This window comes from Athene cunicularia, assembly GCF_003259725.1.
Source record: "Athene cunicularia isolate RWA chromosome 2 unlocalized genomic scaffold, athCun1 chr2_part1, whole genome shotgun sequence".
NCBI classification, from domain to species: Eukaryota; Metazoa; Chordata; class Aves; order Strigiformes; family Strigidae; genus Athene; species Athene cunicularia.
Genome location: NW_020799095.1, coordinates 35,569,933 through 35,589,849, shown reverse-complemented (window position 1 = coordinate 35,589,849; position 19,917 = coordinate 35,569,933). Strand labels below are relative to the sequence as shown.

At 38.6% G+C, this 19,917-nt stretch overlaps 1 protein-coding gene and 1 non-coding gene across 2 annotated transcripts; one reads left to right on the top strand and one right to left on the bottom strand.

The window, feature by feature from the left end:
• The first annotated feature begins 272 nt into the window (after nucleotides 1-272).
• TRNAN-GUU lies at nucleotides 273-346 on the top strand. Its single transcript has one exon. It is a non-coding gene; the product is annotated as a tRNA-Asn (tRNA).
• A 4,525-nt stretch (nucleotides 347-4,871) lies between these two features.
• RAB18 (RAB18, member RAS oncogene family) lies at nucleotides 4,872-19,904 on the bottom strand (the record flags this gene model as incomplete). The annotated part of the gene is made up of 7 exons (XM_026843401.1): nucleotides 4,872-6,140; nucleotides 7,680-7,746; nucleotides 7,827-7,945; nucleotides 9,737-9,809; nucleotides 11,765-11,826; nucleotides 17,171-17,226; nucleotides 19,876-19,904. Coding segments are annotated over 7 exons (588 nt in total), but the record flags the coding sequence as incomplete, so codon positions are not given.
• Between the last annotated feature and the right edge of the window lie 13 nt (nucleotides 19,905-19,917).

The window sequence follows — 19,917 nt, the reverse complement described above, 5'->3', positions numbered from 1 at the left end:
GCCCTCTTCTCCTGAGGGAGCTAAGTGGTGAGAAATAGCTAGTTCTTCAAATCAAAAGAATCTTTCACACCCCACAGGAGGTAATAGCACTTATCCCCACGCCCTCCATCTCTTATGACATTCTGAAACAATAGCACATCAGATCTGTTGCAGCAATGTGCAGCAGTACTGGTCTGTCACTGTCCAACACATACAGGCAGCACCATCAGCAGTTATCAGACATGATCAGGAAGGAATGCAGCTTTCCTGAAGAGAAATGCTGCTGCATATCAGTCTCTGTGGCGTAATCGGTTAGCGCGTTCGGCTGTTAACCGAAAGGCTGGTGGTTCGAGCCCACCCAGGGACGAGCTCCCTTTTAAACATCAACAGGAACCTCAGGAAGTCCAGCAAGGTGAAATGCCAAGTCTTGCCCCTGGGGAGAAACAACCCCAGGCACCAGTACGTGCTGGTGGGGGCCATCCTACTGGAAAGCAGCTTGGCTGAAAAGGACCCGGGTGTCCTGGTGAACACCAAGTGAACATGAGGCAAAGCAAAGGAAGTCAGTAAATTGCACCGTAAGACCAAAACTGGATTAGGAGATTTGACAGGCCTTCATAAAAATCACTTGTGCACTAATGTCCTGCATTAGGAGGAGCACTGCAATCTTTGCCCTCTCCTCAGCACTGGTGAGGCCACACCCAGAGTCCTGTCTCCAGTTCTGGGCTCCCCAGTGCAAGACAGACACCGATGTACTGAAACGGCCACAAACTTGATTAGTGGACAAGGAGTATCTTTCCCCTGAGGAAAGGCTGAGACAGCTGGGACTGTTCAGGCTGGAGAAGGTTCTCACAAGGGTTCTTATTATCGTATATAAATACTGGAAGGGCAAGTGCAAAGAGGGCAGAGCCAGGCTCTTCTCAGTGGTGCCCAGGTGCAGGACAAGAGACAACAGGCACAAACGAACACAGGGGTTTCAGGAGTATCAGGGTAACAGTTTTTCACCGTGAGGGTGGCTGAGCACTGGCAGAGGTTTCCTAGAGAGGCTATGGAGTCTCCCTCCTTGGAGATATTCAGAAGCCATCTGGACAGGGTCCTGGAAAATGGGCTCTAGGCAGCCCTGACTGAGCAGGGAGGTTGGACCAGACAGCCTACAGAGCCCCCTTCCAACCTCAACCCTTCTGTGTTCAGCATACTGTTAAAGGACAAAAATCTAAATCAAATCACATCTAGATAGATGTGATCTCTGACCTCCGGCACCCCAAGTACCCAATTAATCTAGAACTTCAGCTTTGATATCATACCAAGCTCAGGAATTATCAGTATATGAAGCCCAACTCTTGCTTCCATAGGCATCCTACCTTCTGTTCTTCTGGACAACAACTGCCCACAGGCTTCGCATCTTTCTCATACCTGCCCTGAATTAAAATAATTCACTCTGTTTGAAGCTGAAGTTCAGAGATTATACATAATCTCTAACCAAACTAAAAGATATAAATTGTTTATATAATGATTATATACTTTAATAAAGTATATTAGTAACGAAAGTATGTTTGATAATTATATTAAATATGCTTGCTATTTGTATTACATAATTATATATTTTGGGTATGTAATGTATCGTACATTAAATGTGTTATGTATCATTAAAACTGCACAGTTTGGGTGGCTGCTACTGCTCTTCCCTGAACCCCAGTTTACAGCTTTACTCCTATCTTAAGTAGTAATGAGAAGCTCCAGATCTAGCTATGTTAAAGAACAAGCTTCATGCTGTCATGAACATCTTGATAGCCACACTCATCAGATCAGGAAGCCCAGCCTGACAAGCATTAACAACTGAGAACCAATCATTCCTTGCCAAAAGGATCCAACCAGACTTTCTCCCAGAACCAAGTAAATTCAGAGCTGATCATACATAGAAAACACTATGAAAGTTTCTTTCCAATCATGATTTGACACTTCTATTTTAAGGATACTTCTGAGATTTTTATTATGCTTCTAAAATAAAGAACTAGAGCCCACCAGCTCTTGAAATCCACTAGGAATTTTTCTATCATTGTATAAAAGATGTGTACAGATGCTACAGAAAACTAGTAGCATGAGTAAAAAAAAAATAAATCTTTAGTTAATCACTGACCATTTTTTACTCCCAACAGAAGGGACCAGATGTTACTCAGGCACAAGGGCAAGGATAAAACCTCTTGCATTAAAATCAGCCACAGAATGTAAGCACACAGTAGTTTGGAAACACACCTTCACAGTTCTTTGCCTGTATAACCCTTCATCAATTTTTAATTAAGGTGCCACAGGTATTCAAGAACAAGGTATGTGGAAACCTTACAAAACTTGGAACAGTTTTAATGGAGAGCTTCTCTCTTTTTTTCCCCCAAAAAAAGCTAATGCTGTTGGAAAGTGACCAGGAAAAACACCTTCTATTTTGTCCTTGAAGGCCCAACTAGCTCTGAAAACCATGAAATGATTTGTCTGGCAACATGAAAAGCCCTGCTCATACTAATGTTGCTTATTGACACCTCCATGAAGGACAGCAAGAGAATGAAAACTCCTGCAGGAGCTTTGAACAAGGTAGCACATATGGTCTGGATGCAGCACCTTGAACATTTATATCAATTCTCTAGTAGCTAAATAGCAGGAACATGCTGATTACAACACAGGCTGCCTAAATTTTGCATTTTTGAAAAAAATGCATCCAGTTCAGCCTCAGAACACAGAATTACTACACCAAACTATAGGACAAGATTAGGATTATTGTAGTTCGTTATAGATAGGTTATTCGCAAACAAGGGAACTACAAATTAAGCATACAGAGCAGTTACTACGGTGGTATGTGCAGCAACAAGAACACCACTGTTTCCTGAAGTTCTGCCAAGGCTGATGAGACAGTCATTGCTATCGTTTGGAGACTTACTGAACTCACGTTTTCATTTTGTTAAGACTTGCTTTGAGCCAGCAGTTGATCTCATTATTGCAGCAGAACAGGAAAAGTGATGCTGTAGTTTGGATAAAAGCCCCACTAGCAATAAAAAAAAAAAAAAGGCATCTTGAAATCGCCATGAGAAATCTGTCCCACCTCTCTTTTTAAAACAGTGGAAGAAGAAATCCAAGACAAAACTATAATAACATTTAATAGTATTCTCAAGCCTAAATTCAGATGTTAACTGCTGTGCCATATTCTTCCAGGCTAGCGTGAAGACTACAAAAAACCTCTGCCAGCCACAAGTACTTAACTGCTAGTATTTTTAACATTCACTACGGAGTAAATGAACTGGAAACTTCAGTTTTAACTTTCATGATCATGTAAGATTTCTCAGTTACCTCATTCTGGTTTAGTATTTTCTTATAGTACTATCTGCTGTGGAAATGGACACATTCTCATCACCTGATGAACAGCAAACATTAGCTATCTCTGTTATCCTTCAGCAACCTACTGAGGTAGACTGAAGGATCTCTTGCGCATACTTCTCTGACTGCAATACTCAATATTCCACAAAGACACAGGCTTAAATCAGTATTAAGCAGAGGTTATGATACTGCTTGTAATAGTTTCAGCCATGCTTGCATTAGAGCTACAACAGAAAGTGCACCTGGAGAGAATGGTAATACAATTCTGACCTGCAGAGGGGAAAAACAACTTTGAAAGCATGGTAACAGTCTTATTTGAAAGACAGCAGCTCCCATCCCCCACCCCCCCAAAAAAAGAGAAAGAATTTGAAAAGAATGTAGTAATTGATGCTAAATTCACTCTAACAAATACTGGAAGCACAGGAACTCACTCGTCCAGTACACAGCTTCTTGACAGAGCAATGAGGAAAGGAGGTGAAACTCTAGGAAAAGCCATTCCTCAGGGACATAATCAAACATGCTTAAAAAATGAAGATAGAAAGGCTAGTTGCAAGTCAATTAGAAAACATCTGCTTTAAGAAAAGTAGCTGTCCAACTGCTCTCAGTCTCACTAAATATGCTGTTTCAGAATACTCCTCTTCCCAGAAAAAAATGAGCAAATGACTTGATTCTTTTGCAGAACAATACCCACTATTCAGAGTACTCTGCAGTTCTTCCCTTTGACAAGAGCTGTCAGATCTGGCAAATGAAGAATAAAAGATGAATCCAGGTCCTGTGATAAAAGGACCATTTGTGAGAAACTGAAAATTCTCTTCTCAACAAGGGGATAACCCAGACAAGGGGGAAAACTATCATTATGATATTTGCCCAATATTGCTGAAGTAATACCAAAATAATTAAGTTATTCAGTGTTCTAATGCTCCTACAAGTTTCCTCTACTGCTAGCACTCAAAAACCAAAATCCTTTGACCTCAATGTTAACAAACAGGTTTGCTCAGCCCACATATTCTGCATGAAACAGTAATACAAATCTAACATTTTAATACAATATGTATGTATATTTAATTTCATTTACACATTTAAATCTTCCTACTACATTAACAATACTATAGATACAGTATTTGGTAAAAATAACTAGCATGGTTAAGTCTTCAGAGTTTGGTATTATTTTCTAGCAAGTGTAAAACAGAATAGAAAACAGTTTCCTCATGAAGAATAGTGTATTTTAACAGAAGCAGCCAAGGCCTGCTGCAAAATACAGGTCACATATGCTGACATTTACACAAAACCTTGAAGTAATAAAAGGTACTGTCATTCACTATATTTACATGAAACTGCCCAATAGTTCAGTAACCAATTGCACTAAAGTGATTATTTAAAAAAAAAAACCAAAAAAAAAAAACAACACAACACAGCATCCTTGTCTTGTCCTTCAGAAATCAGAAATAATTTTGTCTGCAAGAAGTGACCTCGTTTAAACTGTATGTGCTAGAAAATATACAACTCTACAATAGGAAGAGGTTAGAAAATTTGAATACTGTGGAAAAAAAATTTTATTAGTCTATACAAGTCTTCTGAACCAAACCATTGGCTTTGATACAGTAAATTCAAATGAATACTCATTGTAATAGTGTTTTTCCATACAGAGATCAAGAAGCTCTATAGCTTCCCATTTAGTGTCTGTGACAGGAAGTTTTATTTCTGAACAAGTAGCTGCACAAAGCAGACATGTGATAGAGATCTTCACAGCCACAGTGAGCTACAGTTTGAGATAAAGTTATATTACAAACATTTAGTAAACTTAGGCATCTGTACCGAAGTATGGCAAAGTGATTCACAATGAAAGAACAAAGATGTCATTCGGACCCCTTGCCAATAATGAAGACTTTCTACAGCAAGTCTAGAGTAGACTGCATCATAAAAACCTAGAGTGCAGGAGTACCACAAATTTAGTGCATAAATATCACAGGATTAAAACTCCAGTTCAGCCATCAACTGAAGTAATGATTAAAAAGAAAAAAGGGTGTCCCCCAGCTTTGCAAAGGAAGCTTTCAAAACATCTCTTCAAGAACATGCTGATACCAACTATGGCCTGTGACAATTTGTATTTTAGACAGCTCTGCTGAAAGACAAAAATTTAGCAGACTTGTCCAAGAACAGTATAATCTTGCTCTTTTTAATACCATAAAAACATTTACTAGAAGAGATGAAATGTAACATTTATAGCTCACACTGTTTTAAGATCTGTGCACACTATATAGTTCTATAATTTCAAGAGTACTTAAAAATAAGAGCAGACAATGCAGTAATGTGTTTCTGTTAGATGGATTTGTTTAGAGTAGTTATATGATGAATGTATACAGTTGTAAAATTTTTAGTGCATTTGTTTTTGCACATTACTTATGCTACTTATAAAAACCTGAAGATTGCAAATTGGGCATGCTTACCATAACATTTTAAAACTAGGAAAGCTGCAGAACATTTTTCCTACAAGTGTTCACTGCCATGATACAAAACAAATATGTGCAAACTGCAAGGTCCCTAAAAATAGCATTTAATGAATTTATGTACAGAAAGATGTCACTATCTGTTTAAATATGCAAAGAATAAGCTTCCCAAAGTTTATAACATAGAACAATATCCACCACATGCTCCTCCTCCTCCTCCATATCCTTCTTCCTTGTTTGATAACTTTACACCTCTGTTTTGGCTCTCACTCTCCCACAGTCCAGGAGTCTGAATGATTTTTTCAACAAGTTCTTCAAAGGCACACTGTACACCATCGCATGTTTTTGCACTTGCCTCTGGAGAAGGGACGCAAGAAGTCACGTGTTAGTATAGCTTCCAGTAACTTCTTTAGTATTTTTCTTTCAGTTAAGTCTCAACCTACAACCTAGACTTACAACTTCTACAATATATTCTGTAACAACGCAGCAGTGCCAAAATTAGAAGATATGCAGATTTCTGTCGCCACATAAGGCGACACCTCAAAAGACTCTTAATAGAACAGCTTCCAAATTGAAATTCACTAGAATATATGGAGACAGCTATAGCTTAGCTTTGTTTTTCTGTGGATAGCACTTCAGTAAGAAGAAAGGAGGGCTCTACTAACTTAAGATGTCTGATAAACCTGGTTGCTATTCTGTTTTTCAATTCTGTACATTAGACAGAACTGCAGTATCACCGTACCATAAGCAGCAAGGATCCATTCTGTAGGGTTCTGGGTCAGCCTCCATGATACAACTCATCTGATAAAAAGAATAATGGATCTAATTTCTTCTGCAGTTAGCAGAATTCTAGGTAATTTCACTCAGGAACCTTACTTTGGCTAAGCCCAAGAAATATGCTCACAGAGTGTATTATGACAGCAACAGACACCATCTGAAAATGTTCAGTCCCACTAGGGCTTGCCCTGTTCTTCTACGCAGCCATGCATATACTTAGCCATATGTAGCATGCAGATATACAGATATATATATATATAGTTATAGTTTAATTTTCATGTTTCTTTTCATCTTCCACGCACTTAACAGTTTGTGCCTCAACTATTAGCTTCAGTTTCCACATCTGACACTGTAGCCAAAAAGAAACACAGCAAGGTACTAGACAAAGGTATGTCATTAGTCAGAGATGAGGAACATAAGTAAGGGACATGTCAATGAACTGCTTCGCTACTGGAGTCAGCCTGTAAAGTAATCCCTGCTGATCCTTAAATGAAACATGTAATAAACTTATGCATAAAGAGTAACGTCACCACCCACTTTAATTTATCATTACAAGGCTCTGCCTACAAGGCCCATCTCATTTTGCAGCAAGATGAGACCAACGTATTTGCTCGAGCCATGATTATGTCATTATTCAGTCCCACCAACCACTTAAAAGTTAATTATATTCCTACCTATTTATACATACTGGTTCCAATACAGATTTCTGTCAAGTACCAGCTCTTTTGCTATACTGAAAGTTGGCCGCTAGTACCAGTTTTCCCTCTTTCATTTTGCTTCTGTTATTAATTTAGCAAGTCAGCTGGGAAAAGAAATCAGACAAAACCCCAAACCTAAAACAGGTTTGGTCAGACTACAGTAGAGCCTGTATTCCACCCTTAATCCTTATGAATTTCAGTATACTTGTCCACAGTTAGAAATAGGTACCTAGACATATTTAGGGACAATTTAAAAAAAAACAAAACCCAAAACAGAATACCTATTATCTTTGTACCTACTGCAGCTGAGAAATATCATTAACTGGATTGTATGTATAAAGACCATCAGTCCTACAGAAGTGGTACTTTTAATTAGGTAAAAAAAAATCAAGTAAGATCCCTGCAAGTAACTGTAACATACCGATGAACAACATGGAATGTTTTCTTGCAAATTTGAGACCTTCATTTCTGTCAACTTCACGGTTTTCCTATAATAAGACATAGCATTAATACACATTAACAACAAAACACACCAACAGATTACTTACTGCAGTTGAATTCTGTTTACCTTATCGATCTTGTTTCCAACTAGCATTTTCACTATGTCATTCCTTGTGCAGTAGGTTTCCAGTTCATTTAACCAGTTATCCAGCTTGACAAAAGTATCTCTTCTCGTTACATCATAAACTGAAAGATATTAGCAATATTATTTCCACAATACTTTTCCAAGAAATACAGCTTGTTACGAAAGGAGCAAAAATTACCTTTTTTTGAATTAGAAAACTGAAGGAGTCCTAAGGATTCCAATTTACTTACTACAGCAAGACAGTAATTGGAAAAAAAAGAGTTGAACATCCACCAAAAATCACTGATGATACTAATGCAGAGCAACTCTAGGATTCAGTCATCTGCTGTTCTCAGACTAATTTATCTTCAGGCATCCTAGCTTACAAGCTAGAGACTATCATTCTCCAAAGAACTCTGCAATTGCAGACCCCTGATGAAGGACACTTAACATGACTACACAAAACTTATGCAAAGAGGATGGCATGAACTTCTGCACTGAGTTAATCAGTTATACTTAAGACTTAACACCGCTGCTATGTTACTGATTTAGCTAGAAAAAGTAAACTGATCAGCAAATCCTCAAACTCTAGTGAACTACTGAATTTTCAGCATTTCAGTGTTTCAAATTTGTGTGGGGTGTAAGTAATAAGCCATGCTAGGAGCAGAAGGGGCAGACAAAAAGCAGACTTTGCTAAACCTAAAATCCACTATCCAACAAGTAATAGCTACCATTTCAAGCCATGAAAGTATTTTTTCCTTCATTCTCACACCCTGTGTGCAGACAGGCATAAACAGTTTGTTTCACTCAAATCTATAGCTTGGCTTTCATGAACCACCTTATTTTTAGGAAGTCATTCAACAAACAAATAGTCAGGAGAAGATTATTAAATAAAATGAGAGCACAAATCTCAACAGCAGAACTTTCTAGCTCCCAAACAGTCTTTATTTTCACAACTTTCAACACTAAGTGGCAGGTTCAGTGCCAGCACCTAAGTGACTTGACATGTCTTGACAGCATCTTCCTATACCAAGAAGATAATGCAACTTAGACTTGGGAAACAGTACTTACAAAACCACACATACCAGGAAGTTTCATGACACAGGTTATTTCAACCTAAGCAATTTAACTGCACAGTATCTTACCAAGAATCTCTTAAGTCAGACATGACTTAAAAAAAAAATAGACTTACTTCCCTGCCCTTACTTTAGTTAGCTCCTCACTTATAGCAGTGGAGAAGCAGAACTTCAGAGCTCAGTTAACACTTCAATGCCTAGTTAACAGGTTTCCATATACAAAAGAAAAGCAAAAGAGAGACTTCACTGTGAAGTTGCAATTATAGGTTTTGCCCTGGGTTTCTCTCACACAGACTGATGCTTTTTATGCTCCCAGCTAGTCTTTTCTAAGTGATTCTGACTGTGTAACACCCCATCAGTAAGAAGACACAAATAGAAAAATATCCCAGCCAGACTCCACAGTGTTTATATTAATTTCATTAGGAAAAAGGAATGGGGAGAAGGAAGAGAAAAGGTTATATACATACTGATACAGAAAGAATACACTGACAAGAAAAAAAAAATTGGTTTTGACTCAGCTTAGCAAGCACAGGCAAAAACCAAAAGTAATAAATAAAAGGCAGATTTCTGGCAGCACAGGGACAGCTCCAAGCTATCCCTTCAAATAGTAGTAGCTTTTAATCTCATGCAAAAATCAGTGGTTCTCAGGCTGGTGAGACTAACTATCTGAGAAAGAGGTCAGACATCAAATTCAAGATCCGTTAATATATGAGTTGTTCAGTACAGTTACAATGATTTTTAATATCAATAAGATATTGTAGAAACGTTATGAGTTTGTGTGTCAATGCATGAGAAAACCACAAACTTATTCCAAATAGCATGCAAAGCTATACTTACCTAGGATAACACCTTGTGCACCTCTATAGTAACTGGGGGTCAATGTTCTGAAACGCTCCTGACCTGCAGTATCCTAAAAAGCCATTCAGAAAGTTCCATTAGTGAGAATTTGAGCAGAATCTAGTTTAGCTCTCAGGTATTCTGCTTCTAATGAACATACAAAACAAGATTCAAAGTATATTCAACTACCAGACTGATTGGGTTTATACCCTCCCCTGCTCTTTTATTGCACATTAAGATTGTGTGTAGTCTGTTCTGGGAAACATCTTTAAACTATCAGGTGTAGTAAATAACTGGACTATATAGCAGTAAGATAGCCATTTCTGTGGAAGCATTTGTTCTGCAGCTAGTATGGCAGCAACCAGCAAGAAAGAAGAATAGCTGCAGCAGTAAGGTTTTGTAACAAGCATCAAAACCCATGGCAACAAAACTAGTTCCCTCATGTCAATCACCTTGGTTCAATCAAATTTGACTCAGTGCCAGGATAAATGCATTTAACATGCTATGACAGAGCAGAAAGAGAAATAAGGCAGAGGTTCTTCTGGTTTTAGGTTGAATTTACATCCTCAAATTTAAAGTGTCAACAGCTCTGAGAAAAACAAGTAATAGAATGCTGTTTTCTTCTCAGATTAAGTTACAGTGCACATTCATTGCAGACTTTATGCATTGAAGATATAAATAACTTCAACCAGGTTACCCGGGGTTAGAAGTGGCACATGGAACAGTGGATTCAAAATGGTTTCCTGCAAAAAGGACCTGAATAACTGAACTAGACTTCCAACACTCTAGAAGTCACTCAGCCAATCCCACACATCTCAAACTGGTTTGTCATGATACACCTTCACAAGCTTCTCTTTTCCAGTTTACCTCAGAATTATTTCTTCATATTCACCAATATGAAAGAAGATAAATCCTAAATTAGTTCTATGTAATATTTTGTCCCATGATCACTTGTCATTCTGCTATGAATCTGGCTTTTCTCCTGTATGTCTATTTGTCAAGTTGATGCGTTTATTTTCCTTGTCAAACCCATTTATTTTAGTGATGATTACTATTGTCACACTAAGACATAAGTCCTGTTTGTTAACTGAGATATGAAACACCCTCAAAGCAATAGAAATATTGCAATACATCCTTCACATTCCATTACTACTTCCCAAGGATGTGAAGGTCAGGTATCTTATGTGAGAAGCAAGGTTTTATTCTTGCTTGCTACAAGTCGTCACAACTGGGTCTGAATATTCAAAAGGTGCTTCAAGTCACACAAGTGTGAAGGCTGGTTTGCAGAATGGAGAATGTTTAAAAAGACGCTTGGAAGTGTTTTTTCTTTCTTCACTTGCCATGAATTTAGAAGTTCTATTTTTAACTAGAGTAGATGTTGAACACTAAGGCTAAGATTACAAACACTGCCTCTCTCTCAGCTGCATCTACTACAAATAACACTGACATCAAGCCTATAAAAGTCTTTGTATAAGGGCTATGAAGTTTTTAGGCTAAAAATTGTTTTGAGAGGTAGCATTTGAGCATAAATTGAGCACACAACAGTAATTCTTAACCTATTAATACACGTACTACATTTTGCCTAAAACACTTAGGTTAAGAAGTGCACCCCTTAAAAACCTGGCAAGTACAGACAAGAATGATGTATACAGGGAAGTCTCAGACTAGTGAGGGCTAGCTCTTTAGAAGTTAAACAATTAATTACTCATTAACACAAACTAGGAATTCTCCCATTCACTGTTTTAAAGTCTGACTGATTTAGTATCATTTTATTTCTCCTTTTCTCTGCCCCTATTCCAACCAGACTTGGAATCAGTGCTGTGGATGAAATTCATAGGAAACAGAATTGCCCTATTAGCCAGTTGTCCCACAGTTCATTCCACCTTCTGAATGGTTCAGTATTAACCTCCCACTCCTCCAAATCACCTTCATATTATATAGAAACTGATTCTATATAAACTCTACATTATACATGCCATCACTATTCCTAAAGCAAAGCAATACATTAAGAACTTAGGAGAGACTTACCCATATTGCCAGTTTGGCTTTGTTTCCATCAACTGAAATAGTTTTCACCTTGAAGTCCACACCTAGAGAAGGAAAAATATTTTAGTTCTTCAAACATATTACAGCTATTTTTGATAGAGAAAGTAAGAGAAAAAACAAAAATCAAGATTAGAAAAAAAGTTGTGTGTTGACAGGAGCTGGAAGAGTAAGTTTCATTAGCTATTTATGAGCCTTGCTCAAAACTAAAAGGTTTGGTTGCTGACAGGCTTTTGCAAAAGCCTAAGGGCCTTTTAAGCCATTGACTCAAAATATTTTATGGAACTAAGGCAAATACTACGTTTGCTGTATTAAAGTATATATTCCAGGACAAATATTTTGAGTTTGTAATTTAAAGGGATTAACTTACTATTCATTACTCATACACATGTTCTCTTTGAGTAAGTCCATGGTCTGGAAGAACAACATACTTTCAAAATAAAGAAGGAAGCTGCATTCAGCTAGCTATTTGTCCTGTTTCCCTATCTCAATCTGACCAAGTCGCATCAAGGTCATCATGCAGAGGTAAACCAATACAGACACTCACCTACTACATGACTGCTATCCTGTGAGAAACAATGTTAGACGACATTCTTCTAATAAACATTCCAAATAAGCTTTGGATCATTTGAACATGCAGGGTATCTCTTACAGGGATCCCAGCATCATTAGAGACTCATCAATACCACACTCAGTGGCCAAGAAAAAAACAAAACAAACAAAACAGGCAACACGGTAACAGTTCTGCTGTTGGTAAGACATCTACCTTAACATCTGACAATGCCTCCCCACTTGCTAATGACTGTACAAATTTAAAAGGATATAACATACAGCAGTTTGAGAGGCTGAGTACAGTTATGATCCATCTTGCTGTAATGTAAGCCTTAGGTTACCAACAGCAAGTAACTGGAAGTATGTGGCAATTAGTCTGGAGTGACTCTCACTCCCCACCAGGCAGCAGCCCTGAAATGAAGTAGTAGTGTGGAAAGTTGGTATCTTTATATGAACAACTTTCAAGTGTAACAGCAAACTTTTTGCACTTCATCTTGAAATGGCAGTCATAGTACTTGCTACAAGAATGTAACTATTCTAACACAAAATAATTAAGTAGGGCCTCATGATAAGTGTGCTGCATTTATATTCCCAAGGCCATGCAGATTACAAACAAGTGCAAACAGCTGTCAAAATACATTCAGCTTGAAGTCACAGAGGGTATAAAGGATGCTTAAGAAACTGCACATTACAAGCAGACTTATGACTTCACTGCAACTGACATTTAAAAGAGTTTTATTTAAAAATATACGATTTTTATTCCGCTGTTTCACAGCGTCAGCTCACTAGTGTTCCCTGAAGCGTCAAGTGATTTTCAGACTACATTCTGCACTGGAAGAAGCCCATACTCTATTTCAAGCAAAATTTTGCCAAACTACATTAACTTCTGCAGTACCTGAACAGAATTCTGTTTTTTCAGGGACTAAGACTCTTATTCCCTAACTTACCAGTAATATAATGTTCCATGCCACGCATAAGAATGGTACATTATTCTGGAGTTATGTTCCCAGAAAAGAACAGTCACTATTGTCTTTAACCACCAGTTCTTAGAACTTTACCTAGTTCCACATAGAAGACTGCTACACTAGCAAGCTGACTCACATTGATCCTAAAGAACATCCTGTCCTGCCAATTTTTTAGCACTCAACAGTAATTTTTAGACTAATACAATCTCTTCTTCCACTGTAATTGCATACATCTTTCCTTAAACTGTAAAAGTCACCATTGTTCAGCCAGGATATCCAACAGCTCATAGCACATTCTTTTATCCGTTAGTCTGACATCAAAACATCAAACTGTAGATATTACAGGTCTATTGGGTACTTAATGTAACAAATGAAAAGCATGTCATAGTAATTTCAAGAAGGAAAACTTTTTTTCCTTAGGATAATCCTATCTGGTGTATTTTGAAGCCACAGTGTCCTTCTCCCATTCAGTAAACAGATTCAGCATCTTGTGCCTACACAGTTCTACAATTTTCATTTAATGGAAAGTGCATATACACCTTTATGTTAGCCTTGCTGCTGCCTTAAAATTAAAAGATAATGTTTTAAATTCTGCATGAGCAATGCAAGTAAATTAAGAAACTAAGACAATGAATAAGCACTATGTGTTATAGACTGATTATGGAAAAGCAAAAGTACAAAAATGAACACCAAAATATATCCTTTAAAATGATCAAGACATGGCAAATATAATTCTAGTAAATCAAGGAGCTCAACACATACAAAAGCCTGTTACCAAAAAGAAATCTTTTAAATAACTAGGTTTTTGATTATCAATCTGCCATAAAAGAGGACAAGTAGAAAAAATGCAGGGTTCAAGGAAAATCTTGTGAAATTGAAGAAACAGGGTTCTTACGTTCCCTAAATATTTCAGTGAAATACAGACATGTTTGTGTGACAGGTGGCAGTTCTGAGCTTGGAAGAGCAATGTTTCTACCCTTGACAACAGAAAGCTGACAGTGCTTTCCACCATGCCTTGGAAAGCATCCAGAAGCAAGACAGCACTACCAGACTGTACTTGTGTGTGTTGACACCTACCTCCTCAGGCAAACAAACCCAGCATTATGCACTAATATACTACCGACTTAGTCAGCAAGGAATAACTTTGTCACCTTCATGCTGCTCTCCCCTTTAGGCCAGTATGCCATGCCGTATTTACAGGAAGTGCAAAATTGGCTACAGTATTATTTGTGTTGTAAGTAACTGACAAATTGAACAGCTTAGAGTTGGAGGACTCCAAGCAAAAGGAAGGCTAAAAAGTTAAGAGATAACAGATCTGTGCAATACATTACTTCATTTACGAAATAAGGATTGCACTGAACGCTTCTCTAGAACCTCTTATACAAAGAACAAGCAAGTAAAGACAAGCATGAGCAGTAAAAGCAATACAGAAAAGAGTCTGCTAAGATCCACGTGATGAAGCCTGGTGAGCAAGTTAGCCTCAAGAGAATGCAAGGAAGACAGGCAATCTGCTAGGTTGAATAAAAGATGGTTAATCCAACTGAAGCTACTGAAGTCAAAGTATTTGCCCAAAGGCAACTTATTCTTCTGAGAATACCATGGGATTTTTTACAGAATTCTGTAGAAAACACACCCCCACAAAACAATAGTTTAGGGTTTCATTTAAGTTGTACCCAGTAGGTTTGTTCAAGCTACAAAGATAAGGTACATCTCAACAGGACACTGCAAGGGACAAACTGGCTGCAGCCAAAGCTTCTCCCAGTGTCGTGGTTTTGTGTGCAGTTGTTGTTTGTTTTGTGGTTTTGGTTTCTTTCAAACATATAGCATGTAATCTCTTCACTTTCTAACCCAACTAAAAAGATACAGTCACTTCAACCAGTTCAACAGTCAGTACACAGATGACATTGAAAGATGACATTATCTGTAGTCAATCCATTCATTCTGGAAAAGCAACGTACCTTTCAGTCTCCACAGCAAAGCCTTAAAATTATTTTAAAACCTCTTCTGTCCCCAAACTCAAAATTAAATAGTGTTTAATTAAAAATAAATCCTAACAGCTAGGGCCTAACAGCTGACCTAGGCCAGCATTTGCTCAGTCTCTACAAACTGTTTTTTCTTGTCAAACGATCATATTCATTCCAGATTAGTATATTTGGTTCAGAACCCAAACTCTATTTGAAGTAATGCTCACATTTGAGTACTTTTCCTCCTTTTCCACATCAGAAACAGAGCAGGGTAGGACCTGCCAGTAGATCTTATTACTAACAGGGCAGAATCTGCCAGTAGTAAACCTTGAGTTGTTATTTAACAGCCAATAATTATCTACCACACATGCTGTTGTGCATTTTGGCAAATGCCAAAGAGGAAGAATTACTTCAGGAAATCATTCCTTAGTTTCTCAAATAGCGCACCAATGTCAGTTTTTGACAGTGATGGAGTATTATGTATTAAAAACAGAATGAAAACAAACCCAACATAAATAATAAGAAAAAAAAACATTAAAGATACCCACACTGAGATCAACTTAGTCTATTGGTACCCAAAACATCATGAAAGCTGAAGCAGCTATTCTGCACTGGCTTTCTGGACCACATACCAATTAAGTAACACAATTTGAAGTATATACAATGCCCTAACTATTTAGAATAGAATATAAGACTGCCATCTTCACCCCCTGGTCTGTTCCATTCCCATTTCCTTCCACTCTATCTTCCCTCATGAACTGAGATAGGGCTACTTGCACAAGTTCATTTTTTTACAAGCAATGAAATGAACCAAAAAAAAGGCCATGTTCCTCCCCACAGTTGCTTGGTGCATTACATGAAACAGTACTCCTGTATCTTATTAACACTAATGAAAAATAGATCAATTTCTTGACTTCTTAACCAATTAAACAGAGATGGCTTTGTTTACCAACAGCTGAACTCAAGGAAAAAAATCTGACACAAGTCCTTAGCCAGAACTTTTCCTACTGAGAAAGTAAAAAATGCAACTGAAATGCATTGTGTGGAAAAGTCATCTCTCTTTTCCATTGCTTCAGTTATTAACTTGGCACAGACCTACATCACATTCTTAGAAGTTTCATTTTGCTTCCTTTGACAACCATCTAAATAGTATATCCTGCATGCTGGGTCACTCTCCTCCAGCACAACTGACTTTACTGTTGGTAGGCATCACACCAACATAGCAATGACACATGACTGCTTTTTTTCCCAGCAGCTCTAGACTCTTGGCTCTCTCCCATTTTTCTCAAGAGTCTAGCTGCCAAGGAACTGATTACTAAGTAAGCAAGAAAAAGACACATTGTAATTTCCTCCCTATAGAGGAAAAGCAGAAGCCACACAGTCCAGTACACTCTAGTACTGTCAGGAGTCTTGCAAGAGCTAGCATCCCCTACTAAACAGAATCTTAAAGCTTCTTAAGACAGCTACTAAGTATCATATTACATAGAACACAAGTCCTGGACAGCAATATTAATATTCAAACAACTTGATAGCTATTGTGCACAAATAAATCAGTAAGAGACATAACAGTAGCTCTTACATTTCTATTTTACCCCGAAACGCTGGCGAACAGTGAACTGCAGGTTGTTCCATTAGAACTTTTCACTGCCCATACCTATGACTTTCATCTTCATGGTGAAGGGTGACATTTATATCTGTTTTTCTGGCCAAGGATATATTTTTGCCTGAAGAGGACAACTACAGGCCAGTACAGTCAATGCTCTACACCAATGAGCACTGCATGCTAAAATTGAGTCCACATTGTTCTTTCCTTATAGAAAAACAGACATGTCTGAACTTCACTACCAGTTAGGCAAGTCTGTACTGAAGCTGGTAGAAAGTTTTCTAAGGTAGCATCAGCACATACTTACCAATCGTTGCTGCAAGTTCCGGGTCAAATGTATCATCTGTGAACCGAAGCAGAAGGCTGATAGGGAGGGAAGAAAAATAAGTTACTATTACTGCAGCATATCTGTAACTTGCCAGAAGCCTATAAATTACAAGTCTGAAAGTAACAGCAAGATCACATAGCTAAATAAAAACACATCTCATTTCTCCATAATTTCTCTCCTACAAAAGCCAAAGAATGGATCACGAAAATAATACATTAGACATGCTCTGCTAGAAAAGCCTAGGCCTCCTCTCTGCATCTATTACCAAGTGTGTCTCTTTGAAAACAAAGTACCACACAAAGCTGTCAAATCAATTGACTGAACAGTCACATGGTCTGCTTCTCAAAGTGTTTTATTTCTATCTTATTCTATTTTTGTTCTCCCAGAATTCAGTACAAAAATAAGATTTTTTTGGTTTCATATTGCCTCACACACTATTTTTGTAAGACTAAGAAGAAAATTCCCAAGTCAGCTTTTCACCCCAGAATTAACTCCATGAACTGGGCACACAGCAGAATAGTAAGGACTACACACACCAGAAATAAAGATGCAGAAGTTTAAGAACAGAATTAGCTCACCACTGTTTCACAATTTTGTTCCTTTTTATATATAAAGACTTTCACAGACATATTTCCCCTAACCTGATGGGTATGTTTGCTACCAAAAGAACAGCTACCACAAAGATGTACTAGCACATCACACTATGTATTAGGGTCCCTCAAAGAAGTGCCCATAATGCCACCGTACTTGTGCCAAACGTAAGTATTTTGGCAAGAGACAAAAGATTCCCAGCATACAGTTTTTTTAAATCACCATCTTATGCATCTGTGGCAAGTGTATATTACCATGTGGCAGACAGCTGTTTGCTATGACTGACAGCTTCTATTCATTTCCAGGCTAGAGAAACAAAACAGAGCTCTATTTATTTTTTGTCTCCCACCCATCCTCCTCCCCTCCCATCCCCGGCTTTTTTCTCTTCTTGCATGTGAATTCAGCAGCCAAGCCCTTTTTAGCATTTGGACACAGTCCTGCATTGACAGAAAAGTGACTACAGAAATTCCTTTACTTCAATAAGGCTAGGTGACAACGCTGAAGTTAACCACAGACTAAACTTTTTTTTGTTACTCCAGAACCCCAAAACCAAATGGTAGCTTTATTTACCAAAAAATAATTTTTAAAAATTGATAGCACATAGGTTTTTAGTGGTACCTTCAGACAGTTGTATCAGGATGCTATTTAAGAGCAGCTATTTTTAGTTACAACCAAAATTAGTTTCACTCAAAGCAGGCAAAATATGGAATCCTCATACTGCCACTAGAATAAGAACATCAGTTTACAAGTCTTAAATGCAAAGTCCAGACAACTTCTCCTTTCCCCACCTTTTTTTCATATGCAGATATTCTCTTCTACAAAGTACATCACAGTCACAGGGCCAGGTTTAAGACAGCATTTGGTTCAGAAGTCAGGACTCCAACCGCTTACTACACCATCCTAATACAAGTTTAACATCTGACCTTTCCTAGTCAAACAACAGCTAAGTGACACAAATTCAGGAATAGTTCAGTATTAAGTTCCTGTACCTGAACAACTGTAATGCTATCATTTCATATCAATTTTATTTCCTCTACGTAAAGTCTCTATTAAGAACTTTTCTGATGTGAAGAAATAAGTAGGTATACAAAAATACTGTGCATACTGTCTCAGGAAAAGTTCCTCCATATGACCACAGAAAAAAGAGATGACCTCAACTAAAAGAAATTTGCTCAGACCATGTCTGTCACCAGAGGCCTACTGTACTAGATTATCAATTCAGTAGCTAACGCAAAACAATGACTGATAGATTTTTAACAAATAAAGGGGGGTTTTCTAATTAAAAACTTGTATGTTATTTCGGGTCATGGTGGAAGCCTCAGATTACTGACATAAAAACATCAAATCTAACATGACTATTGTGGTATGTTGCCAGATGTCCTCCTGCATTTATATGCTGTCTTCTTTATTAGGATCTATGGCACTAACAAAAAAAAATAAAGGAAAAAAATAGTAATCAAGACAGAAAAAGGTAGTTTAGACAAAATCCATGAAAGGGCTGGGGATGGGGGAGGGGAGGAAATCAACCTCGAAGTACTTGCGAAAGAGCATAATTAGTCAGCAGAAGAATCAGTGGTAGAACTACTTCAGTGCCTATCTTATATGCCTTCCTCCCCCCAGTGCTGGGTTACTTGACTCTACAAGTACATACTATGAACTAGATTAACCCCAAAGTGCTGCGGCAATGTACAAGTGCGTCCATCTTCACAAGACACAAGGCTGCACCGGACAGAGTGCAGCCCGGATCCCCCCGGCCCGGCCGGCAGAGCCCTGCTTCACCTCCTTCCAACCGGGCCTGGCAGATAGCAGCTCGACCCTGCCCGCTGCGGGGCCTGCGGCTGGGGAAGGGCTGCGGCAGGGGCAGGCAGCCCCGAGCAGGGGAGTCCTCCCGCCTGCAAGAGGACTGGCCGGGAAGGGGCGAAGGAAGGCCCCCCGCGGGGCCTCGCCCTCCCCAGGGCAGGCCGCGCCCAGGCCGGGCGGCCGCCGAGGCGGAGCTGGGATTGTCCAGCGCGGCGCCGCGGGGGACTAGGCCGGACCCGACCGGCGCCCCGCGTCGTGGCAGGAGAGGCTGGGGGAGGCGACAGCCCCCTCACCTGGACTTGCCAACGCCGCTCTCGCCGTGGGTTTTGTTGAAG